Genomic DNA, 22,543 nt, shown 5'->3' on the forward strand with positions numbered 1-22,543 from the left:
TGTCGCCACCCTGGTGTTTGCATTTGTTGTACTGGGGCGTCTGAGTAATGAGTGCTAGACTCGCTGGTGGCCCAGTGAGCTGAACAGACTTCAGCGGCAGTTGCACATGTCAATATAATGGTGAGTATTTTTACACAGAGGAGAAGCGCTGTCAAAATATTTTTGGTGGGAGCTGCAATTAGAGTGCCGCAGCCGGCAAAGCCTTTCTCAGTTTGAGTGAAGGAGCTTTGTTTCTATTTTTTTTTTTTTAAATAGTGCTTTAAAATTGCTTTTTCAAAACAATTATGTGCCATATTTATGAACACTTCCATCCAAGACAAAATCCAGGATTTCTGCATTTAATTGATTGTTTTATTGGTGCAACTTATTTTACAATTTAGTCGCTTAATGTCTTCAAAAATAATTAACAGTGTTTTTCCTAAAGGCACAGGCTTCAAGTGCACTAAACAGTGTCTGGTTCCTAAATGGCCCAAATACAGGATCTTTCTCTCACATGCACACACACACACACACACACACACACACACACACACACACACACACACACAAACACACACACTGATGGAAAATATGTTTAAAACAGCATAAAACAACTTATAAACATATTCATAGAATTATGAATTACTTTCACACTCATAAATCACATTACATAATAAGCCCCATAATAAACCCAAGATTGTTTTTTAAATGCATCCTTATCTATGTTCCAGCAGGGGGTTTGAATGTGCGTTGACCGTGTTATATTTTCCCTCCCCCTCGAGCGATGCCGCAAACTTCCAACATTGCACCTCGTAAGCACGTCTCGCTCATGTGTTCCGCCGACTTTCTCTTGAGTGGCTGTGCCATATGACGCCACTTCCACTCTCTGGCAGCGCGTCCGTCTCCGGCAATCACCGACTGTTGAAAAAAAGCTTCAGAGCTGAAGCACCAACCAGGTCCAACCGCAGAGCAGAGCAGCATCTGGCAATGTCCCGTGTCTGGGGGGGTGGTGGTTTAAGAAAGAAAGAGAGAAAGAAGAGAGAAGAGAGAGAGTGGGATGGAGGGGAGACAGATGGAGTGGAGGCAGCTGATATTTTACAGGCAGCAATTAAACAGTTTGGCATTTCCTTTACCCTGAATACCGAAAGTGCTAATAAGTTAATGTTGATAACAGAAGAAAGGAGACTTCCACGAAGACTTGAACCCATTTTTGCTGTGTTTAGAGCAAAGAAAGTCACAGAATTACTTTTGTCAGGCATTTAAACATTATAAATAGTTATTAAATAGTTATTCAGACTTTTATGAGTGTATAAGCTGAACTGGAATAAAGGAATAGAAATAAAGAATCATACACACACACGTGCACCCCCACCCCCCCACCCCTGCATGCCTCTCTTTCTACTCCGACTGTATCCTCACCTATTCTTGGCGGGAGAAGATATGGGGAGGTGGTGGTGGTGGTGTGGTGGGGAGGGGGGTCCCCAGATGTTACATCTGACTGGCCAATGGTGAGCAGAGAGGGGCCGGATCCGTGTGCTCTCCAAATGCCCCCCTTCTATTTAAACGGGCTCCTGTCTCCGACTCGGGGAGGACGAGGGGACAGAAGGAGCAGCGGCAGTGAGGCATCACTCACACCTGACAAAGAAACTTCTGAGGGAGAGGGGGAAAAAAAAAGAGAAAGAGATCTACAAGTGTGTAGAAGACCAGAAGAAAGGAGAAGACAAGTGGAGCTGTTGGCACCATGTTGGGATTAGAGATGGCACTCCTGCTGTCACTGGCTGCAGTGGCTCTGGCTCAAGGTGAGAGACTCTTACTGTTGCTCCCATCAAGTCCTGCTGATTGAATTCCCTTCACTTGTTCTTTTTATAGTCAACACACACACACACACACGCGCACACACAGCTCGCACGCATGTTTTTCTCCATTGACTCCACTCGGTAAGGGGCTACCTGAGTAGCCGCTAAATCTCTGCCAAAGCCGCCAGAAGTGTTTTCACCGCCGGTCCAATCAGCCGCATGCAGCGAGTAGCAGACGAGGCTGGAGGAGGTCGAGCCGAGAGGCGTTGAGTTTAATCAGCGAAGAAATGGGATGATGGCAGTGAGGAGGGAGGAAAAAAAACAAAAGAAACCGTTCTGTAACCAAGTGCCGAAAGGTGGCTGCCAGCATCAGAAGGCCTCAGGAGGGAGTAAAAACCCCCCCGCAGGTTCCCGTCCCTGCAACAAAAAGTGAATTAAAACATATTTGGCCTCAATTCGCCAAATTTCCAAGCGCTGAGCTGTCAGCCAGATAACAGCAGCCTGATGTTCTTCCGTCCTGGAGTTTCACTCCCATCTGACCTATGCAAGCCGTGGCTGGCTTTCAGTCAAAGGCAGGAGCAGCAGCAGCAGGAGCAGCAGCAGCAGCAGCAGCAGCAGCAGCTGCATGCCATTTTTTTCTTTTTTTTCCAGAGCTGTCACTGTCTGCCCGCCTCTCAGCTGCTCCCCATTACAGAGCACTGGCAGCACATGAAAAGTCCAGTGAAACCGCTAATACGCCTACATGCACCTCAATGGGCTCCATATCTGGTTAAAAAGTAGGCGAAGGTCTTGCAGAGGTTCCCCTGATAAGGATTCGCTGCAAGCAGACAAATGTTTAGCTGCTGCTGCTGCTGCTGCTGCTGTTGATGACAATGACGATGACTGTACTGACTCTCATGCATGCACAGAGTGTTAGGAAGCGTCTAGAATTTGCAGCACTGTCGTGCTCTGCGGCACATTCCGTCCCCATTTGCCCCGGACGAGTGCGGCGCCAGCGGGTCCCTGAAGGTAAAGAGCCGGTCGCCCCTGGAAACAAAGCAGCAATAATCCAACACAGAGTAACCCACTTTCCCACCTGCCTGTTTTATTTTTCTTTTACTTGCCTTTTTTTTTTTTTTTTTTTGCACTTGGCCCAAAGAAAGCATGGAATAAAGTTGGACGGGGGGTTCGGGCGAGAGCAGGTAAAATGACTTTACCGTCCTCTTTTCCCTCGTCCGCTTGGCTGCCGTGTCACTCTTTCCTCTTCCACCTTTTTTTGATGTTGGACGCCGCCCCGGCCCCTCTTGGTCTAACCACCACCACCACCACCACTGTACCGACCGACTCTGCGTCTCCATCCTTGACATTTCATCCCTCCGCGAAAAGACCCCCCACCCCCCACATACCCCCTCTGCCTGCCACTCCATCACAGGCAGCAGCCTCTCCTTTCCTCACCTTATTCCACGTGTGTTCCACTCCGTCACACACTCTCTCCTCCTCTCCATCCGACTTGCCGTCTCCTGATTTATGAGCTCCTTCTCCCCTTTGAGGTAGCAGCTGTCACCAGGGGGGGAAACGGCGCGGCATCACCAACCACTTAGTGTAAATCTATGGCTATCAGTCTTTTTAAACCTACTGTAACTGGTCCGTCTCAAACCACACAACAAACTCCACTTGTTGGCGTACTGGCCAGACAGAGATCGACAATGCCCCGTGCGTGCCTGTGTTTTTGTGTGTGTGCAACTGCGTTGCCATTTTTGATTTTTGACTAGAACACAGAGGTGGAGGTGGGGGAGCGGGGGGGTGGGGGGGGGGGTGGGCTTCTTGCTTCTCCAGATGTTGACCACTGTCTGCTCCAAACACATTTGTCTGACCAGGGGACTTCACGGCAGATCAAAGGAGAGGTAAAAATTCCCATTAATGACGGGCCGCCAGCGAGATCTTTTCCTTTCCACTTTCTATTAAGCGTACATGCTGACTTAGAATTTATGGCGGAACCAATCAGTTCCTTTTTTTAAAAAAAATAATCTTGGACTAGATTCCAACTTCTGGTTTGGTACATGTGGTGCAAAAGGCCAGAAGAAGAAGAAGAAGAAGAAGAAGGAGAAGGAGAAGAATCAAGGGGTTCATGCGAGGATTTCCAGATATTTGGACGATGAAATTCTAATAATGTCAGAGGTGAAAAACACACAGTGCCTTTGTTATGCCCTGAATCCCTGAATCATGCGGTTGAGCTGCATCATTAGTTAATGTTGGGGGTTGGAATGTCTGCTTTTAATGGGCTGCAGATGCTTTTGTTTGTTGTTTAGTTCTTTGAGTGCACGGTGATACGTTGGGGAACAAGAGAGAGGGATGGATACCAAGAGGAAAAGCAGACTCGGGTGACAGCCACATACACACTACAGCTAAAGAGGAAGCAATCAGCCAAAGTGTCTTTGCCATTCAGGGCGTCATTGTCTTGGAAGTAATATTCAGACAACTAAACTGGTTTTTGGTAACGTGAAAACCAGTTCGAGGTACCGGTCCAGTAGCCTGAATGTGACTTTCAAGACAGCCAAAGACAAAAGCCGCGTCCTGATGACATGGAGACATGTTATCCTTCCTGCTCATTGTGATATTACAAACAGACTGCAGACCTTCTTTTTCAGCCTTGCATGTCCACCAGTGTACATCTGGCCCAATCATCCCTCTGTGATGTGACTAAAACCATCTCTCCCTGCGACTCTGTGAGGCCAGTGTGCCTCCATCTTTTTCCTGCTCCCACTAAGGTTAAAAAAAAAAACACTTAGACACAGAGCTGAGAGAAGCAGCCGCCCTGCGAGGCCACTGGTTGTTATTATTGCTAATACAGGATTTGCTTTTGGGGTAGCCTGGCTACAGGAACAAGGCCGGTTAATCCACACAAAACCACCGTGACGTAAATCATGAGCCGCAGAAAAGTCCTCTTGGATTGTGAAGACAAACAGAAAAGTCCTGGTGGCTTTTTGTTGTTGTTGTTGTTGTTTTCATTTCTGGCATGTTTACTGGAACTGAGGCTCTCTGCCTGAGTGGCTATATGTGGAAACAGGTTGTGCGCAAGCACTTCTATGACATACATGTCGCCGTGTTTATAGTTTATGAGGGTTGTGAGGTTTATAACACAGCAGGGTTCATGTCAGAGGTGAAACTGTAAAAGATAAATCTGACTCAACCAGCTCTCGTTCAACGCACACTCAAGAATTTGAGCTGCCTTAAATCATGATTGTAAGGGAATAGGGAATATATGCCCAAATAGCAACAATATGCCATACATTTCTGCCTGATTGGTGCCTGCATGCTTGTTTTTATGAAGGGCCCTTCTCAAGGTGGAGAACATGGGCAGAATGTCTCAGTGAAACGACAAAGAGCTCCAGTCCAATTTTCTTTCAGGAGGTGTCAAAGTTTTGGCATTATTAGAAAGAGCATGATCGCTTTGGTAATATAATCCTCTAAATGAGCAGGGTTGTTGTACAAGCTCTCAGAAAGTAAAAATTGTGTCTTTAATCCCTTATTGTTATTTTTTTCTTTTCGCCACACCCAAAAAGCAATTTATTCTTTCCTGAGTGAACTTAAAATCAGTGTAGAAATAATAAGAGCCGTGTCACACCCCGATGGTTGAGCGGAGTGTTCCATTTCGCACTTATATGACCAAATCCATGATTACTTCCCAAAGTCGGACGCAGAATCATTTTAGTCCTTACTATATTAAAGGCTGGCCGTAAAGACTCTGAACTTTAAAAGGGCAAAGTACAAAATTACAAATTGCGCATGAACACGGACAAACGAGTCACTCTGTGGCCACGCAGCCCTTAACGCCGGAGTTTTTAGCACCTGAAAGGAACCTGTGAGTTATAACCTCTGTCCATGTGGCTTATGAAAACACGGCTAGAGCAACTCGCTTCTAGCCTGGTTAAATTCCCTCGCATACCATCCATATGAAGCAGCGCCCCCATAAAGTCTCCGGCTTTCAACCTTCATAAAGTGTGAACACGCCAGTCAACGGCACAATGAGCCCTGTGACTCTGCTGTGGGAGCGGTGGCACCGCAGCTCAGCTTTGGTTCCTGCCGTTACTGAGGACCGACGTCGGCTCTTCGGCCTGCTGCTGCTGCTGCTGCTTGATCTGGCCTTCGTCTTTACACTTTCCAAAAACCATTAGCCACCTTGCAAAAGTCGGGGGAATCATTAGCGATTTCCCTTCCATTTTTAAACATCTTGAAATGATCATCAGGAGCCGAGTGGCTCTACTGTGAGTAACCTTTGTGTTGGTGCGAGCACCTTTCCAGAGTTATGTAACCAGCAACAGCAGCAGCAGCAGCGGTGGTGGTGGTGGCGGCGGCAACAGCGAGACTTTCTTGGAAACCAGTGCCTGCACTCCTCAGAGTTTTTGGTAAATAATTACCAAAGAGTCAGTGTTAATGTCATAACAAAGTGCAGTTGTTTGTGTCCTCTGGCTGTGAGATCCTTCTCACTTTTTGCAAAACGCTTTCAGAGTGCCCAGGAGAAAGCAAAGAGCAGGAAAAAAGAGAAAGCATCTCTTTGTTACTCTCACAAAATAAATCAGAACTGACAGAAAATTTAAGACACAAACAAACTGTTTGATTAACTAAGCTAAACCTTGAGATGCAGACAAACACATCTGCCGGGCAGATCTGTGAGAAAGAATTTGCCTCTGTTTGTTCAGTGATTCCAGTGTGTGTGTGTGTATGTGTGTGTCTATCTTGCAATATGTTGTGCTGCTGAGAAGTTCTTGAGGGCAGAAGTTTCAAAAATAAATCATTGAGGGTCTATTGACCACCAAGGTTAATGTAAAACAATATCGGACATCAGTATTGGTTTTGTTGTAGTCATGTTACAATCAATAGGTTACTCAATAGGTAAGACACTGAAAGGTCAGTTCAGGCCTATTGTGTGTGTGTGTGTGTGTGTGTGTGTGTTGGGTGATGTTGGGTTTTCTGCTTGAGACTAAGAGAAAAACAAAGAGCCAAACTGCCTTCAACCTCTCTTTCCATCAAAACTATCTCCTTGTGTGCGCATGTGTGTGAGTGTAAATGTTAAGCAATTGAGTGGCCTTCTAAAATCTGCAACTAATTGCCTCTAAAGTGAAATGGACTGTTTTACTTTGAAGGACACGGATTGAACGCGGCATAAATACGCAATCAAGACATGCTGTTGTTTTAATAAGTCAGAGGCTGCGTCCATTGAATCATCGTGGCTGTGAAAAACAACAATGATGTCAGAATGATTCATAAATACAGGTATGCCGTGCGTGCTTGCGTGCACATGTTGCTCGCTGCTGTCATGTTCCATTTGAACGGATCAAACGAGGAGCAAGCGGCGCTTGATGGAGCGCTCGTGCATGTGCGAAGGGTGACGGAGCGTGATGAGGTTTTTTTTCTGGCCCAGGACACCAGGTGTTGATGAAAAAGCTAGTGCTGATTTGCCACAGATGGAGCTTGTAAATGGACGCGGACGACAAGTGGGGAGGGTGGAGGAAGAAGTGAGGAGAATCTGTGACACACAGCCCGAATTTTGAGCGGCGGACGAGACGGACGCAAAAGCAATTAGATTTATTATTAAAGCGAGGCGTGCACATGCACAGGAGAGGTCATCCTATCTCCCTTGTTTTCTGCCTCTTTAGTAGCTCCAGATGCCTGTTTATTGTTTTGGCTCATAAACAGGACAGACGGCCCGTGGCTAAAATCAACAGCGAAAATGTGGAGGGAATTTGGAGGTCAGAGGAAAAGACTCTGTGCAAGGGAAAGTGTGCGGCATGCTCGGGCTGAATTGCACATGCAGAGTTGACGAAAAACAATAGGACATGCTGCGGGAAGACTGAAAGCAGCCCACCAAGTCTCAAGAAAACATCCACATAGCCACCCCTCAGTTTCACAGAGGGAAAAATATCAACCCAAACACAGTAGAAGCTTGTTGCAGCTGTGCATTCAAACGTAAAACAGATTAAATGTCTTCATACTGCTTGTGGGGTATCATCAAACTGTCCGTCATTATAAAAATCTATCCTGACATATGCAAGTCGGGCTTTGTAGACAAACAGTAATGAGAAAAAAACTTGTGGCCCTGAGTCTTGGTATTTATTCCTCTTCTGTCTGCAGGACCCGTGAGGACCAGGAGGGAGTCGGACAGAAGCAGGAGAGTCGCCATCAACACGTTTGCCGACACACACACTGCAGGTACTCAATCTCTCGTCGGCGATGCTTGCAGCTAGTACCTCGCCCCTCCTTCTCGGAGTCGTAACTCTGTCAATTCCAACCACCCTGACACAATCCAGACTTGTAACTCTGACCTACAGTGTTGAGAACTCTTGTGTGCCTGCCCGTTTTCTCCTCCCCGTTAGCTTTTGAATGCTTCCTCGCTGCTGGACTCATTTGCCACATTTTTTTGACGGTACCCTCGCATATTATTTCCCCCAGGTGTGACGGAGTGGACGTCTTGGTTCAACATCGACCACCCTGGAGGCAACGGAGACTACGAGCGACTGGAGGCCATCCGTTTCTACTACAGGGAGAGGGTTTGTGCACGGCCCATCTCCATGGAGGCTCGCACCACAGACTGGGTGGCAGCGGCGGATACTGGGGAGGTGGTCCACTCCAGTCTGGATAAAGGCTTCTGGTGCATTAACAAGGAACAGCCGTACGGTCGCGCCTGCTCCAACTATCACGTCCGCTTCCAATGTCCGCCAGGTAGATCTGCAGATGCCAGGCACCCATTATGCATATGTATATATATATACATATATATGTATATATATATGTTAGACAAGCTTTGCTAAAGTTAGCAAAAATGAGCTTTGCTAACTTTGCTAACTTTGCTAACTTTGTTTACCTCTGTCCTTCACTATGTCCAGCGCAGAGCTACTGGAGTGAATGGGGTGAGTGGGGGACGTGTTCGACCACATTTTGCAATGACGTCGGCGTTCAGGTGCGCCAGAGGACGTGCGTGAACTCCCAGCCCATGCCTCTACTGCTGGTGCCAGCATGCCAGGGCCACCCTTCAGAGCGAAGGGAGTGCTCCACTCCACCATGCACAGGTGAAAATACAAATATCTACTAGAATCCTCATTCCAGTTGACAACCAAATGAGAACCTAATGAAATCCAATGAAAGGTGGACAAAACAGCATTAGAAAATCAGGATTATCTTTTCCATTACATATGAAACAAAACAGATATTTATTTCTTTAAAACAGTTTTTTTTTTGTGCTACACAATGCTTCAAAATCTTTTACTATGGGCCTTTACAGTTAAAGATATTTACAGCTGTTATTTACTTTCTCTCAGTTGACAAGTTTTAATCTATTCAGTCCTTGGCACTGACATCCTTTTCAAGGCTAATTAGGGAGGCTGACATGACAAATAATTCTGCTATAACGCTGTGTTAGAATTTACTTTCAAGACTGCCCTGTTGAAATTTTGCTCATTTATAACCTATTATATGCTGAGTGGTTTCAAGCAGTGCCCCTGCAGCTAAATCCAATTTTGTAATCATTAGTTCAAGTGTTCTTTCATTTGACCCACTTGTAATCAGCTTTTCTTCAGCTGCAGCCATGTCCTTAACTCACATTTTTAACTTTCAAAATTACTTCAGACCCACTAATCAGGAAGCTTGAGTACAAACTACTTGTTGAACCAGTTCTCTCTCCGCGCTCAGCCAAGTGGAGTCCATGGGGTCGATGGGCAGCATGTTCGGTCACTTGCGGTGGAGGTCGCAGGATAAGGAGGAGAACCTGTGTGAGGACCTCGACGACAGTCCAGTGCTCTGGGCGACCAGCTGAAGTCCAGAAATGCGGAAAGGCTCCATGCCCTGGTCTGTGAAGCCTTGGTTAAATTTCCTTTCCCTCACCTTTCAGAATCATCACCATTATTATTATTATTATTATTATTATTATTATTATTATTATTATTATTATTAATAATAAACTGTTATTAATCTTCAATTGCACTACTTTTTTGCATTGATCTCTTTACAGTCAAATGTCAGCACGTGTGTATGGAGGGCCGTCCCAGTGATGACTGCAGCCACTGTGTGTGTGACAACCACATTCTATACGGACAAGTCCAAAGTGTGACTGGTGCTCCTGTGGTGGGAGCCTGGGTGACGCTGGCCAGTCAGCCCAAGGTAGTCCTTACTCGAACAGATGCCAAAGGTCTGTTCAGGCTCTCGGGCATCTGCTCTTCTAGTTCCACCTTGATTTCCATTGGCAAGGAGAAGTTTGCCCCAGTTGCTGTCTCCACCTGGAGCAACACCACAGGGTTGTCCTGGATACACGCTGTGCTCAAATCAGCTGGTGAGTCTGCAAGAAAGTGATTCCCCATCTAGAAACTTTTGCTTTGGATGGCTTCTTTTGGAATTTGTCTTCATGAATGAAAAATCCTGAAGGCGACTTCTCTCAGGAGCTTTTTCCTCTGAGAGCAAGGAAGAAAGAGGTCTTTATTCCCATTATTATTGTTCCAAGGGGCCAATAAACTTGCTAATCATATTCTCAGACTCTGGTTAACAGGAAATTGTCAAAACTACAAAATAAACAGTCTGGCTGAGCTTTGTCTGGAGTGCTTACTACTGTGGTTGCATGGATACAAATCAAAATAGGCTAATGCTGCCACTTAGTGAGACATTCCCGCAACAATAATTTTCACAAGCTAAGAGTGAAATAAAAATAAAAAAAATAGCAAAAAATAACACTTGAGTCCATTTTATGACATCCACAATTCAAGATGTAAAACATTTTGAGTTTGCTTCTTTTTGCACTCCACAGGAAAGCCGTACATCGTTAAGCACCCTGAGGACAAAGTGCGTTATGAGGGGGGGCGGGTGCTTCTATGCTGCAAGGCAACAGGATCACCGCCACCTGACAAATACTACTGGTGAGAGCAATACTCTTCTGACATGCTAGGTCACAATGATCGCTGTGACAAGTTCTGAGAGAGTTTCCAAAACCTTCATGCAGGAAATGGTGCACCAAAACAACTGAGTCATTATTGATTGTTATGCTAAAAAACTGATTTACCCTGTTGCTGTTTTTAAGGTACCACAATGGGACTTTGCTGGACAAAAAGATCTATAAGTATGATGAAGACCTAGTGCTCAGGGACCTGAAGCCAGAGCAGTCCGGAGAGTACTACTGTAAAACCAGCAGCCCGGCAGGCAGCATCAAGTCCACGCCATCTGTACTTACTGTGATTGGTATGTAGAGTCAAATCAACAAGTACATTTGTGACATTAACTCAACTATACAGTGACAAAAACACAAGGTTGGTAGTAGGGACTAAATCTGGGAACCAAAAACCAAGCTGTTCTATTTGATGCAAAGCAGTCCAGGCATCAATAACAGGGGGCGCGGGGGGGGGACATTATGTCATATAATGATTTCAAGTGGTGCATTGGGAGTACAGCACCGGGTGGCTACTACCCTCCAGCTTTCAACAAAGATGTATTTATTCAAAGTTCAGTGTAAAATCAAATAAAAACCACTGACACAAAGCAAACCACCACAGTTCATTTTAATATTGAAATGGCATCTGTTGGAGAGATTGACTACACACTATAAAAAGGATGTCGGTGAAAAGCTCCAACAAAATCATCTATAAACCATTGCGTTACAAACAGTGAAACAAAACCACAGCGTCCCTCAGCTGAGGGAAAGAGAGAGAAAACTTTCTTCAGACTTTATCGCTCACTGGAGAAAAACACAAGGCAGAGTTTTTTTTTTTTTTTTTTTTTTTTAAATAAAGAAGTCTCTCGAATTAGAAGCAGTTAGTTTTTAGTATGTTTAAGTTGGTTGAAGGCACAGCGTTTCCAACTGGCATTCCCTATTTTGTGACGTAGTTCTGGACACTGTTAAACATCAAACCTTGTTTCTTTGGAACTCCACTGAGGTTTGATGGTTTTCAGTTCCTCGTAGTCTGACTCTGACTCTGCCACCTCTGTCTCAAAGAGAAAAGACCCACTGCTTTAAATGCTTGAAGTCCCTGTTGGCGAAGTCCTAAATGAACAAACTGTTTGCATTGGAGGGTGTTAAAACCATCTATCTTGGGAAAGAGAAATAAAAAAATTCCAGTGCTCTAAAGGTAATTATGAAGGGGAAACAGTCATAACCTGCACTCCACAGCAGGATGAAAAACTTTTTATTTTATTTATTCTCTTTTTTTTAAATTTTTTTTTACCAATTGTAGATTTAAAAAAATAGACTTTAAAACTATCAACACAATCGCTAAACTATCAACAGTTGAGTAAATGTGAAAGTATTTATACGTTGTTTTTGGATTTTTAAAAAAAACTTTAATACACAAAAATAATTTTCCAAAAAAACATTGAAAATGGAAAATTTCCTGTATACCAAATGACGAACTGGTGCAGTGTAAGCTTAAGAATTTTTTTTTGGTCTTATTTGCAGCAAAAGGAACACCAGCCTGCAGTCCAACCCCTGAGACACACCTTGTCAGACTGCCGCTGGACTGTGTACAACCGGGGACCAATTCCAAGTACTACAACGCCGGTCGCTGCCCACACAACAAATGCGCTGGCTCTCTTGATTTTGACATGCGCTGCAGAGATGGAAATACATTCTGCTGTGGTGTGCAGAACATGGAAAGTCGAATTATTGACTGTGGGAGCTACAACCTCCCCATCAAGGCCGTGACACAGTGCAGCTGTCAGAAGTGCATTCAACCCTCTGTCCTGGTTCGCGGAAGAATAGTTTCAGCTGACAACAATGAGCCCCTCCGTTTTGGGCACATATACATTGGTAAAGAGCGAGTGGGCACCACTGGATATCAAGGAAGTTTTACACTACACATTGCCCCTGATACACAGAGATTAGTGGTAAACTTTGTTGACCCCACTCAAAAGTTCATTGACACTCCAAAGGTGTTTATCTTTGATAAGAAAAGTGGGTCCATCTACCATGACGTTAAAGTAATGAGAAAGCAAAAGCCAATTGATATCAACGCTGGAGAGACCAACTTTATTGACCTGGGGGAAATGAAGGATGAAGACCCAATCGGCCAGTTAGTAATCCCTCCAAATTCTTTTCATAAAGACAACGGCGAGATCTATGAGGGAACTGTAAAGGCCAGTGTCACATTTATTGATCCCAGAAACATTACCACGGCCGCAGCAACACCTGGGGACCTAAACTTTGTCGATGGGGAAGGCGACATGCTTCCGTTGAGGACTTATGGCATGTTCTCTGTGGACTTCAGGGATGAGACCAACAAGGAGATACTGGGGGCAGGAGCAGTGCAAGTTCTCCTAGACACGCAGCATGTCAAGATGCAAGAACACATTCCCAAAATGAAGTTGTGGTCTTTGAACCCAGACACAGGTGTCTGGGAGGAGGAAAGTGACTTTTCATACACCGCAACAAGCACTGGAGGTCATGGGCGAAGCAAACGAGAGGAGCGCACGTTCCTCATAGGTAACATGGAGATAAGAGAGCGTAGACTCTTCAATTTAGATGTTCCAGAAAACAGGCGCTGCTATGTCAAAGTTCGTGCCTACATGAGCGACAAGTTCTTACCAACTGAGCAGCTCGAAGGGGTTGTGATCAGCCTAATAAACCTGGAACCAAAACCTGGCTACTCCTCAAATCCAAGGGCATGGGGGCGCTTTGACAGTGTCCTAACTGGACCAAATGGAGGTTGCTTACCAGCTTTCTGTGATGCACAAAGGCCTGACGCATACACAGCTTATGTCACTGCAATGCTGGGTGGAGAGGAGTTGGAGGCAGCTCCCTCCAGCCCCAAGATGAATCCAAATATTATTGGAGTGTCTCAGCCATATCTGGATAAAATAGACTACCAGCGTTCAGACCACGATGACCCGGCCTTGAAGAAAACAGCCTTTAAAATCAACTTGCCAAAGCCAAACCAAAACAATCTCGATGAAACCAATGGGCCTATATATCCATATCAAAATTTAATAGCTTGCGAGAATGCTCCTGTCGATGCAAATCATTTCAGGTTCTTCCGGGTTGAAAAGGACAAGTATGAATACAATGTTGTTCCATTTGAGGAGAACGATTTGACAACCTGGACAGGGGACTACCTCTCTTGGTGGCCTAATCCTCAGGAGTTCAGAGCTTGTTTTATCAAGGTCAAGATCCATGGGCAGAAAGAAGTGATGGTTAGGTCAAGGAATCTCGGAGGAACGCACAGAGAAACAAAAGGCAAACTTTATGGCATCAGAGATATTCGCAGCACCAGGGACATGCGAGAGGCCAACACCTCAGCAGCCTGCGTAGAGTTTAAATGCAGTGGTATGCTGTTTGACCAAGCTGAGGTGGACAGGTCCCTTATATCAGTGCTTCCTCAGGGGAATTGTCGCAAGGTCAGCACCAACAGTCTTCTGGAAGAGTACCTACTTAAACACCCACCAGTTGCTCAAAATAACGAGTCGCATGGATTCACCATGCTGGCCCCCGTAGATCCGCTGGGACACAACTATGGCATCTACACAGTCACAGACCAGAATCCCCGGTCGGCAAAGGAGATTGCTATTGGCCGCTGCTTTGATGGAACCTCAGATGGTTTCTCCAGGGAGATGAAGTCAGATTTTGGAGTTGCGCTCACATTCAGCTGTCCAGAGAGGAAAATTAACAGAGAGAGTCTCTTTCAGCGTCTGCAGACAAACCCAGGCCAGACTTTGGCTCAAATGGCCAGGGACATGAGGGAGTCTCAAGGTCTGCAGGTGCAAAGGTCATCCTCTCAAATTGTGTCCTATTCCTCTGAGCAGCGGGGCAGGACTCAGAGTCGCAGAGTCAATTCTACAATCAGAAGGAGAATGGCCACACGGAGTCAGCCGCGTCAATAGACATGCCAAGAGGTACAGTTAGCATGGTTCAGTATTTTGAGGTATTTCTTCATGGAGAGCCGTTATTTTAATGATCCTGTTTTTTTTTTGTTTTTTTTCTAGGTCTTTTGTTAGGACCAACATGATGGCATCAAGTTAAGGGGGTAAAAAAAAAAAAAAAACATTTGCCGATGACTATGAACTTCCTTTTGAATACAAGGCAAGCAGCAATTTGTCCAAATCAATGTCTGATGAAATATATTTAATAGACTTATACATACTTGAAGGGTTTGCCACACTCATTTGCTGGTTCCCTCCAAAATCTCTGAGAGGCATACATTGTTTGTCATTATGTAATCTAGTGACTGGTAGCTTTGATCCTGTTTTCAGTATGACTAGCCTAACTTGACATTTGAGAATGTAGCTTTCATTTATTTTATGATGTTCTTTTTCCAGCAGTGGGCGTTATTGTGAAGTCTCTCAACGCTTCAGTTAAAACCAAAACCTTCAAAAATTGTAAAAGTACACCAAACCTCAAACACTTTGCAACTGTTGGCCACTTTCCACAAAACTTTAAGATCATGAGAAACCAAACTGAAGGTCCTTGTAGCCTGCAGCACACACTGAGCTCTTTTCCTGCAAACTGAAAAACACACACTAAAAATGAAACATATTGGGACATAAATGCATTTCAATCAGAAGAAGAGACAATTTTTGAGACACACTCTTTGTGTTTGCCATTAGCATAATACATTGCCAGATGTGATTGAGCTGAATGTCCGTCACACCTACTTAGAATGTGCACAGCCAAGGTCTGGGCCAAAACAAACACGGATGCCATTGGTGGAGGGCTGAATGAAATGAGAATGACTGATTTCTATGTATGAAATAGTTTCCTTCAGTCCTCAGCATATGCCAAGTGTCAGCGTCACAGAGGAAAACTTTAGTCAAATTTTAATAATAAATAATCATTTAGCACTCATTACACATACTCCAGTGGGGTCCAAATGTGTCATTTAGCTGGATATGTTTCATAAATATGCGATAACTGCAAAATGTAACCCAAGAGTTCTTAGCCTTAAGTGCTACTGCTGAATAAAGGAAACAAAGTACCTGAAATGTGGCAATAGATTACACACAGATACTGTGCAGCACTACATTTTTTCAATGCTAAGCAAATTATTTGGCTGCTATTTACTTCATACCTTGTCATTATAGGCTGCATGGCTTCAATAACTTAAATTTGTACACAGCACTAACCCTTTTCATCTTCAGTGAGCAATATCCACGGAGGGAATTAAGGATGTCAGGGGAATCCACTGCTCATTAGGAAAAACACACATGAGCGATCAGGAAGATGTAACACATGCATTTACTGTTGAAGTCCACAAAGAGCAGATGCACATTCAAACTACATTTAGGTTCTATCTTTTGATATTTAAGTCCATCCCAGCTCGTAGAAGTAGACCAGAAAGAAAAGTATGGTAGTTGTTTGTCTGTAAATTGTGCAGTGGCAGGCTTATGAGAGAAGGTCCTCAGGCTGGACTAATCCAAATCCGAGTAGGTGCCACCCTGGAGGATTCGGCAGAGTTTAACGAGAAAGCCCTCAGTTAATTTAAAAAAAAAAAAAGAAAAAAGTTTCATATTCTCTTGAGAACTGTTTCAACAGTGACTTTCATAAATGGTCAAACAACTTAACAAATTAACCCCTGAAGCTGAGTCATCGGCCCGTTGAGGATTAGCGCCCAACATGTTTACCATACATTTCTCTCTTGGTCGGGCTTGAACCTCAATCATTACAAGCCTGAAATCATTCGTACTGCCTGTGTTCCTGAGCGGAACTGTTTTTTTTTTTTTCAATGTGTGCCAAAAGAAGGCAATGTGAAATTGTATGTATATATGAAAACCATGTATTTTAAGCCTACACTTGAACTTGTCTGCACTTTGTACAAGTTTCTGTGCAACACCGGCAACAGATTTTTGTAACTAAAAAAAAAAACAAAAACCTCCAAAAACGATGTAGGGAGATCATCCATGGCACATTTGCCATCACCACTGGCCTCTCCAATTGCATGTTAGTGAGACAATACCTGAGTGATCGGCTCAGACCTGTAGATCAAAAACAAACACTGTCCCAACTGCAGCTGCAGCATCCACCCTGCAAGGAAGATGGTGATTGAATCCATGTGTGGAAAGAGAAATGTTCTATAAAAGTGCAATGGCGTCTCTGGGCAGCTAAGAAGGCCCAACAGCTGTGCGGCAACTGGGGGAAATGTTAGAGCGAAAACATGAGCGAAATTTGATGGATTAAATCATTTTAGGGTTCTGTTTGGTAAACGGGGGAAAAAGAAGGGGAAAATATTAGCCGTCTCTGGCCTCACAGTCCATCACTAACAGAACGTCAGGCTGACAAAGTGGTTGCACATGGAAGAATGCAGGTTTCTGGAGAAGAATGCTTTGGCAGTAGAATTGGGAGTTATCAGGGGAGTTTGAAGGACAAGCTAACAACACCAGGCTGAGTAAACCTTTGCATAAGGCTTTGCACGGAAAAGATTAGCTGCTCCCTCCAAACAGTGACTTTATTTCGTGAAGAAGCTTCAAAAGAAGCAGAAGATCCCGTGCAATCTTCAGATTTTTTATTTTAGAGTCTTAGGAATCAAATGAAGTGAGTTTAAGACGGAATCAAATAGTTTAAACACAGCTAAGAAAATGTTTCTCATCGTAATCCTCAGCAAGGATCTCAGTCATCGAAACATCTTTTTCATTCTTGCCCGATTCACTCTTAATATCGCAAATCTGCCTTTATATAGTCCTTCATGGATTTTGGTTTTACATCTTCAAACGCACAGTTCTAGGGATTATAGTTATTTGATTTTTTTTTTGTCTGTGTGTGTGAATTAAGAGCTGAATAAGTAGATCAAAAAACTGAAAGGGTGCTAAGACATCTAGCTTATTAGCTTAGCTTCAAACACAGGGCTGGAGACTTTTAAAGGTTGCTGATTTTGTTTGCATAGACATTTGCACAAGGGGAGAAAAATATACAAGTTGTGATGTTAATAGATGTTGGTGGGGTGCTGTTTTTGAATTCTCAGACAAAGCCAGGCTTGTAGCATCCAGTCTGGTGAAGCCAACTGGCTGCTCAGGTGATTTTGCTCCTCTCTATCATCTCATAATAATAAAGTGAGTCACCGTCCCAAATCCCTCAGAAAAACAATACACCAGAGTTAATTAGCCTTCTTAAGTCGTTATGTTGTTGACAGGTAGCACTTTTCAAGGTTCTAACCATTGTCCTGGGTTTACTTAATACAAACGTTCATAAGATGAAAAGTATTATTTTCTCATTGGTGGAACTTTGAAGGCTTGCGAAAGAGAAAAGGGTCACTGACCTGAAAAGACCAATTTTGCAGCAAGTTAAGCATGACCAGATCTCATCCGTTTTTCCCCCTCTCCTTCACTGTCCAGCTGGTCTCAAGGAAATCCTAATTTATTCAGGAAGTCAGTTTTAAACTGTTCCACTGATTTCTTCAGTGCCAGGCAGACACTGTGCCCCCAGGAATCCATTCTGAATCCCAGTTAAAGAATTACATAACACCGCTCCTTACAAACACATAACCATTGCATGGTAATACCATCTCTTTTTTTTTTGTTAATGATTTTTTCAGACTCAAGTTTGTATGTGTAAATTGTGCATTGTATGAAATCTACTATAACTGAATAAGGATATGTAAATAAATCGTTTTGTGTAAAAGATTTTGATCCTATTCTTCGAAGTGCTTGGTAACAGAGGAGTATTTTCTTTGAATATGAAGCTCCTGGCAAGATTATTTATTTGCTAATGAAAACAACAGATTTTTAAGTTGTTTAAGCTAAGATAATTCATTTAAAAAAAGTCAGAAGCCCTTAATTCTACGGTAGCTAAAGCTTGTATTAGTAGGTAAAATTATCAGGGACAACAGGGTAACCTATATTTCCACTGTGGAATTATTAGTTAACTAATGCTATGCACACAGGGAGCCAAAGAAGAAGAGGAAAAAAAGTGTCGCTGCCACCTTCCCAACTGCTCGCTGCACCTCAGACACAGACTGGAGCCAACAGAAAAGAAAAAAAAGCAAGAAAAACACATTTTTCTGGAGTCACTTGTGCCTTCAGGGTCACGAACTTGCCCCGGCGCCTTCCTAACTGTTCCCATTGCATCAGTAACAGACTAACCTGTCTGCGCAAAGGCCAGATGTGGGGCTGGGGTTAAGGATGGGACTGCCACCCGCCGTAATGGCAACGCCTTTCATGAGCGCCTGACTTCCTGGCTTTTGATTTAGAAACTGTCTGGTGACACAAATTATGAGCAGGGGTTTCTCCTGCGTGACATCACTGGAAGAAATGTCTTCATTAATCTAAAGGCCACGACTCAGCACGAGTGTCTGCTGCCGGTCTGCAAGAAGAAAAATGCTCAAGGCGTCAGGCACAGCGTGCTGACAACAGGCATTTGTCAAATAAACAGTTTTTTTTTCCGACAGCGAGTGGAAGCTGCATCAGTTGTACATGTGTTGAACTGAAAAACCGTGTAAAATACATTTATTTTATAATTATGGTTCACAAATACATTGCAAAAAGCGTATTTTCTTTTTCCAACAACTTCTTTTGCCTGCAAAAGAAGTTGTTTAAATTAGGATTATAAAACATCTGTATGTAAATTCAACCCAGTTCACAAATAATTAGTTAGTTTTAATTAGTTACATTTTTTTTTTTTTATTATCAATTATCAATAACAAGAAATGCATTTGTCTTCAAACCAACGCAAGTGAAGTTGCGCTGATGCAAAAGAGTCAAGCAGCATCTTTCTTTTTTCATTTGAAAAGCCCCACATCATGGCAAAGTGATCTCGGGAAATTTCCCACCGCTGCGTTATCAGTCTCAGCCTCCGCGATGAGCTTCTGGAATGGCGGCAAGAAAAACTCTCCGAAACAATTTCATGATGTCATGTCCTCCTCAGACGCTCCGGTATCATCCGGAGCTCATGGCCGATCAAAGGAGAAACGGCCTGTGAAAACGCCAGATAAGACTGAGGGATGTTTCACATGGCTTGCTTTTTGTGGAGAAAATAGTCTGAGCGGCTGTCGCACCGGCGTCTGTGGCAGTGGCGGTGCAGGCAGGCCAATCAGCTCTTCTGGTCCACAGGAAAGGGCTCTAAGGATAGATGGCCGACGTGTTTGACGTACACCTTGCCGTCCTCCAGCTTGACCTTGTGCACCTTTTGCTGTGAAAATCAAAACAGAGCAACAGAAGCACGAAATGACTGGACGTTTTTGTGGCATTTATAGAGGTCATCTTGTTGTGTGGTCTGCAATAAGTCAACAGCTGACGAGCAAACTTTTTGCATGGGTGGGAAGTGTTTACGGAAAGCTCTCGTCAGAGCGGCTCAGTGATCCGTGAAGCCAAACAGAGAAAGAGGGAAGGAATCGTGTTTGGTCGATCAAAAGGGGGAATATTATCCTAATTTTGACTGATGAGCTTTGACATCTGCAGCCGCGGCTTCCAGCAGCTAACATGATTTGCACTAAGTGAATAAATTGCAGAGAAATTACAGTGTGATTACAGAGTCAGAGAGTTGAAGGAAGCTCCGTGAGGACACGTCGAGCTTTCACAAAACCGCTTCATAGGTCCCATAATATTCATAATTTACTGTCAATAAACTTCCTATTTTCAAAAACAAAACAAAAAAACTTTACAGAATATTTTTGCTAAAAAAAAACACAGTTATGGAGATCAGTGCTCGTTGATGTGACAAAGGGCAATGAATAGGAGGCTAAAAATGCAGTATTCCAAAGACTTACAGAACCTCTGGGATAAGTCTAGTTGGACCTAGTCAGGTCTAGTTGAAAATCAGATGCTAGCAAGATCGTACCTAGCAACTGAATGAAAACATGCAAGGCTAACACTTGTTTATCACATTTAGCTTGTGGCGCATCCTTTAGGAAGAAACCATTTTGAGTTATGTTCTTGGTGTGTAGCATTCAGTATGTCATATCGGCTGTGTTGGTGGCAATCTGAGACAAATAAGTCAGAAAAAACAAACACAAACAAACAAACAAACAAAAAAAAAAAACACCACAGCTCACTGCCAACCTGCAGTGAGCTCCCCGACTCTCCAGTCCTGAGGTCGAAGCCGTAGTCATGCCAGGGGCAGAAGACCTTCAGGGCCCCATCAGCCTCCTCAATGTCCCCCTCACACAGTGGACCACCTGGGACACACAGGAAACTGGTCACATCCAACAACCCCCCTCTCAAAACAAATGACTAGCATCTGGAGGGTGTGTGTGTGTGTGCGCGCGCGCGTGATTAAGAGGCTTGCGCCATCGTCTATCAACTACGGAGGGACACCATCAGGATAAATAAAGCCTTTAGATGGCACATCAGTAACCCTTATTTAGAACAATGTGGCGGCAGCTGCTCCGTCAACCTGCCGCCCTCCCCCTCCTCCTCGGCCTCCTCCACCACTGGCGGAGCGAGAGGGCCAACAAGGGGTTAACGTGTGTGTGCTATATCGGACCGGAGGATGGTTGGTTGAACGTTGGCAGTCGATGCCGTCGTTACCGGAGTGCGCGCAGCGAGCATCCAGGGCGTAAAACTCGCCCTTGGCGTGGAAGAGGCAGACGTCGGAGCCGCGGCCGAGGGAGGAGTGCAGGAGGCGGCAGCGCCGGCCGGAGAGCCCCGCTGCCGGGCCTACCAGCCTCCAGGAGCCGCCTTCCGGGTCGCCTCCGTCGTCTCCGCCGCGGCCAGAAGCCATAGAAGAAGAAAAATAAGCAGCAGCAGCAGCAGCAGAAGAAGAAGAAAACCCGGCGAGAGGAGCTGCGTTTCTAATTCCGCAGGAGGCTCCGGTGGAAATGATTCTACTGGCTTTCACGCTCCGTGGAAAAATAATATAATAAAAAATAATTCCGTATTAATAATCAGCAGGCCGAGCGGAAACCGGGGCGCTCGCTCGTGCCTCCATTATCCCAGCTGCGGCAGCCTGTCAGTCGGCCAGTGAACGCAGCCAGCTCCGCGGCCATCCGGGACACACCGACACGCCAGCGCACTCTCAATGCGCGTGCGTTCAGGCGCGTCCGCACACTCCGCTGCATGCATGCATGCATGCATGCACGGGGACAACCGCCGCGGGGTTTAAATCACCGATTGTTTAAGCCGCAGATGTGGAGTTTGAAGCGGCTGCAGAGGGTTACGACCACACAAGAGCGAATCAACAATCAAAACAATCACACCGGTCATCGACTCTTTGCGCAGTGTAACGTCTGAGCGCGACTGCGTCCTCAGTTAGAGTTAAAGCTTTTGGTCGCATTTCAAGGCGCTTTGCTGGACGTTCAGCAAGTGTCTTTAAGAACTGTCTTGGGTGACGTTGCTGCCAAGAGCTGAATATTTATAAATAATTATTCATACAGTCCGTGTAGTTCCATCGGGATTTTTTTTATTTGTCATTCTCTGGCAAGAAGTCACAATCTGCCCCATTTTTCAGGCCTCCGCTGGTGGCCCAGTTAATTCCTGCACACTTAAGCACACACAGTGTTAAACTCTAGCCAACTGATTCACTAAGACTTTTAAAATTACCGTAACAAATATATATTTATTTATTTTTCATACAGCAGACTTCATGCTTAGTCTGCGCCCGACTGGTATTTCGCAGATTTTATTTTATTTTTTTTTAATTTTCCACTGAGCCGTTTTCTTAATGTTAGAAAAAAAAAAAAAATCTTCTTGCGCTTGGTTTCTCCACAGGGGTTTTTATTAGTACGCCACATGTCTCGTGATGTCTTCCACCGCTGGAAAAATTGCATCCAGTCAGTTAAGAAGTGAAAAAATGAGTATGCATGGTTAAAATCAACATCAAGTCACAAAGGGATCCCCAATAATGTGTTTGTTTTAGCAGGAAGCAAAGCCAACTTTTTTGTGACAGCCTGTAAACAGGAGGC

At 44.5% G+C, this 22,543-nt stretch overlaps 2 protein-coding genes across 3 annotated transcripts; one reads left to right on the forward strand and one right to left on the reverse strand.

The window, feature by feature from the left end:
- Nucleotides 1-1,639: 1,639 nt before the first annotated feature.
- On the forward strand, nucleotides 1,640-18,322 carry cilp2 (cartilage intermediate layer protein 2). Its single transcript, XM_076039381.1, has 11 exons — nucleotides 1,640-1,778; nucleotides 7,887-7,964; nucleotides 8,205-8,474; nucleotides 8,639-8,821; nucleotides 9,441-9,596; nucleotides 9,760-10,077; nucleotides 10,546-10,654; nucleotides 10,816-10,973; nucleotides 12,184-14,612; nucleotides 14,703-16,216; nucleotides 16,249-18,322. The coding sequence occupies exons 1-9, from the start codon at nucleotides 1,721-1,723 to the stop codon at nucleotides 14,598-14,600; spliced, it is 3,747 nt and encodes a 1,248-aa protein (XP_075895496.1). The 5' UTR covers nucleotides 1,640-1,720; the 3' UTR covers nucleotides 14,601-14,612; nucleotides 14,703-16,216; nucleotides 16,249-18,322.
- Nucleotides 18,323-19,259: 937 nt separating this feature from the next.
- LOC142897229 (Rieske domain-containing protein) lies at nucleotides 19,260-21,722 on the reverse strand. 2 transcript variants are annotated; one of them, XM_076039383.1, is made up of 4 exons: nucleotides 21,171-21,722; nucleotides 20,703-20,818; nucleotides 19,700-19,833; nucleotides 19,260-19,617 (listed from the first exon to the last, which is right to left on the reverse strand). In XM_076039383.1, the coding sequence occupies exons 1-3, from the start codon at nucleotides 21,361-21,363 to the stop codon at nucleotides 19,735-19,737; spliced, it is 408 nt and encodes a 135-aa protein (XP_075895498.1). In that variant the 5' UTR covers nucleotides 21,364-21,722; the 3' UTR covers nucleotides 19,260-19,617; nucleotides 19,700-19,734. The 2 variants fall into 2 exon arrangements, with proteins under 2 accessions (XP_075895498.1, XP_075895497.1); XM_076039382.1 differs by having other exon boundaries at nucleotides 19,263-19,833.
- Nucleotides 21,723-22,543: the final 821 nt, after the last annotated feature.

Source organism: Nelusetta ayraudi, unplaced genomic scaffold (genome assembly GCF_046127955.1).
Source record: "Nelusetta ayraudi isolate G7.1 ecotype Tasmania unplaced genomic scaffold, CSIRO-AGI_Nayr_v1 ptg000059l, whole genome shotgun sequence".
NCBI classification, from domain to species: domain Eukaryota; kingdom Metazoa; phylum Chordata; class Actinopteri; order Tetraodontiformes; family Monacanthidae; genus Nelusetta; species Nelusetta ayraudi.

Bases quoted from the DNA above. Each gene is read 5' to 3' on its own strand.
- cilp2 (XM_076039381.1), top strand. From the start codon at position 1,721: ATGTTGGGATTAGAGATGGCACTCCTGCTGTCACTGGCTGCAGTGGCT. The intron at 9,597-9,759 runs GTCTGTGAAGCC...ATCTCTTTACAG, and splicing joins CGGAAAGGCTCCATGCCCTG to TCAAATGTCAGCACGTGTGT. The intron at 10,078-10,545 runs GTGAGTCTGCAA...TGCACTCCACAG, and splicing joins CGCTGTGCTCAAATCAGCTG to GAAAGCCGTACATCGTTAAG.
- LOC142897229 (XM_076039383.1), bottom strand. From the start codon at position 21,363: ATGGCTTCTGGCCGCGGCGGAGACGACGGAGGCGACCCGGAAGGCGGC. The intron at 20,819-21,170 runs GTAACGACGGCA...TGTGTGTCCCAG, and splicing joins TGCTCGCTGCGCGCACTCCG to GTGGTCCACTGTGTGAGGGG. The intron at 19,834-20,702 runs GTTGGCAGTGAG...TGATTTTCACAG, and splicing joins AGTCGGGGAGCTCACTGCAG to CAAAAGGTGCACAAGGTCAA.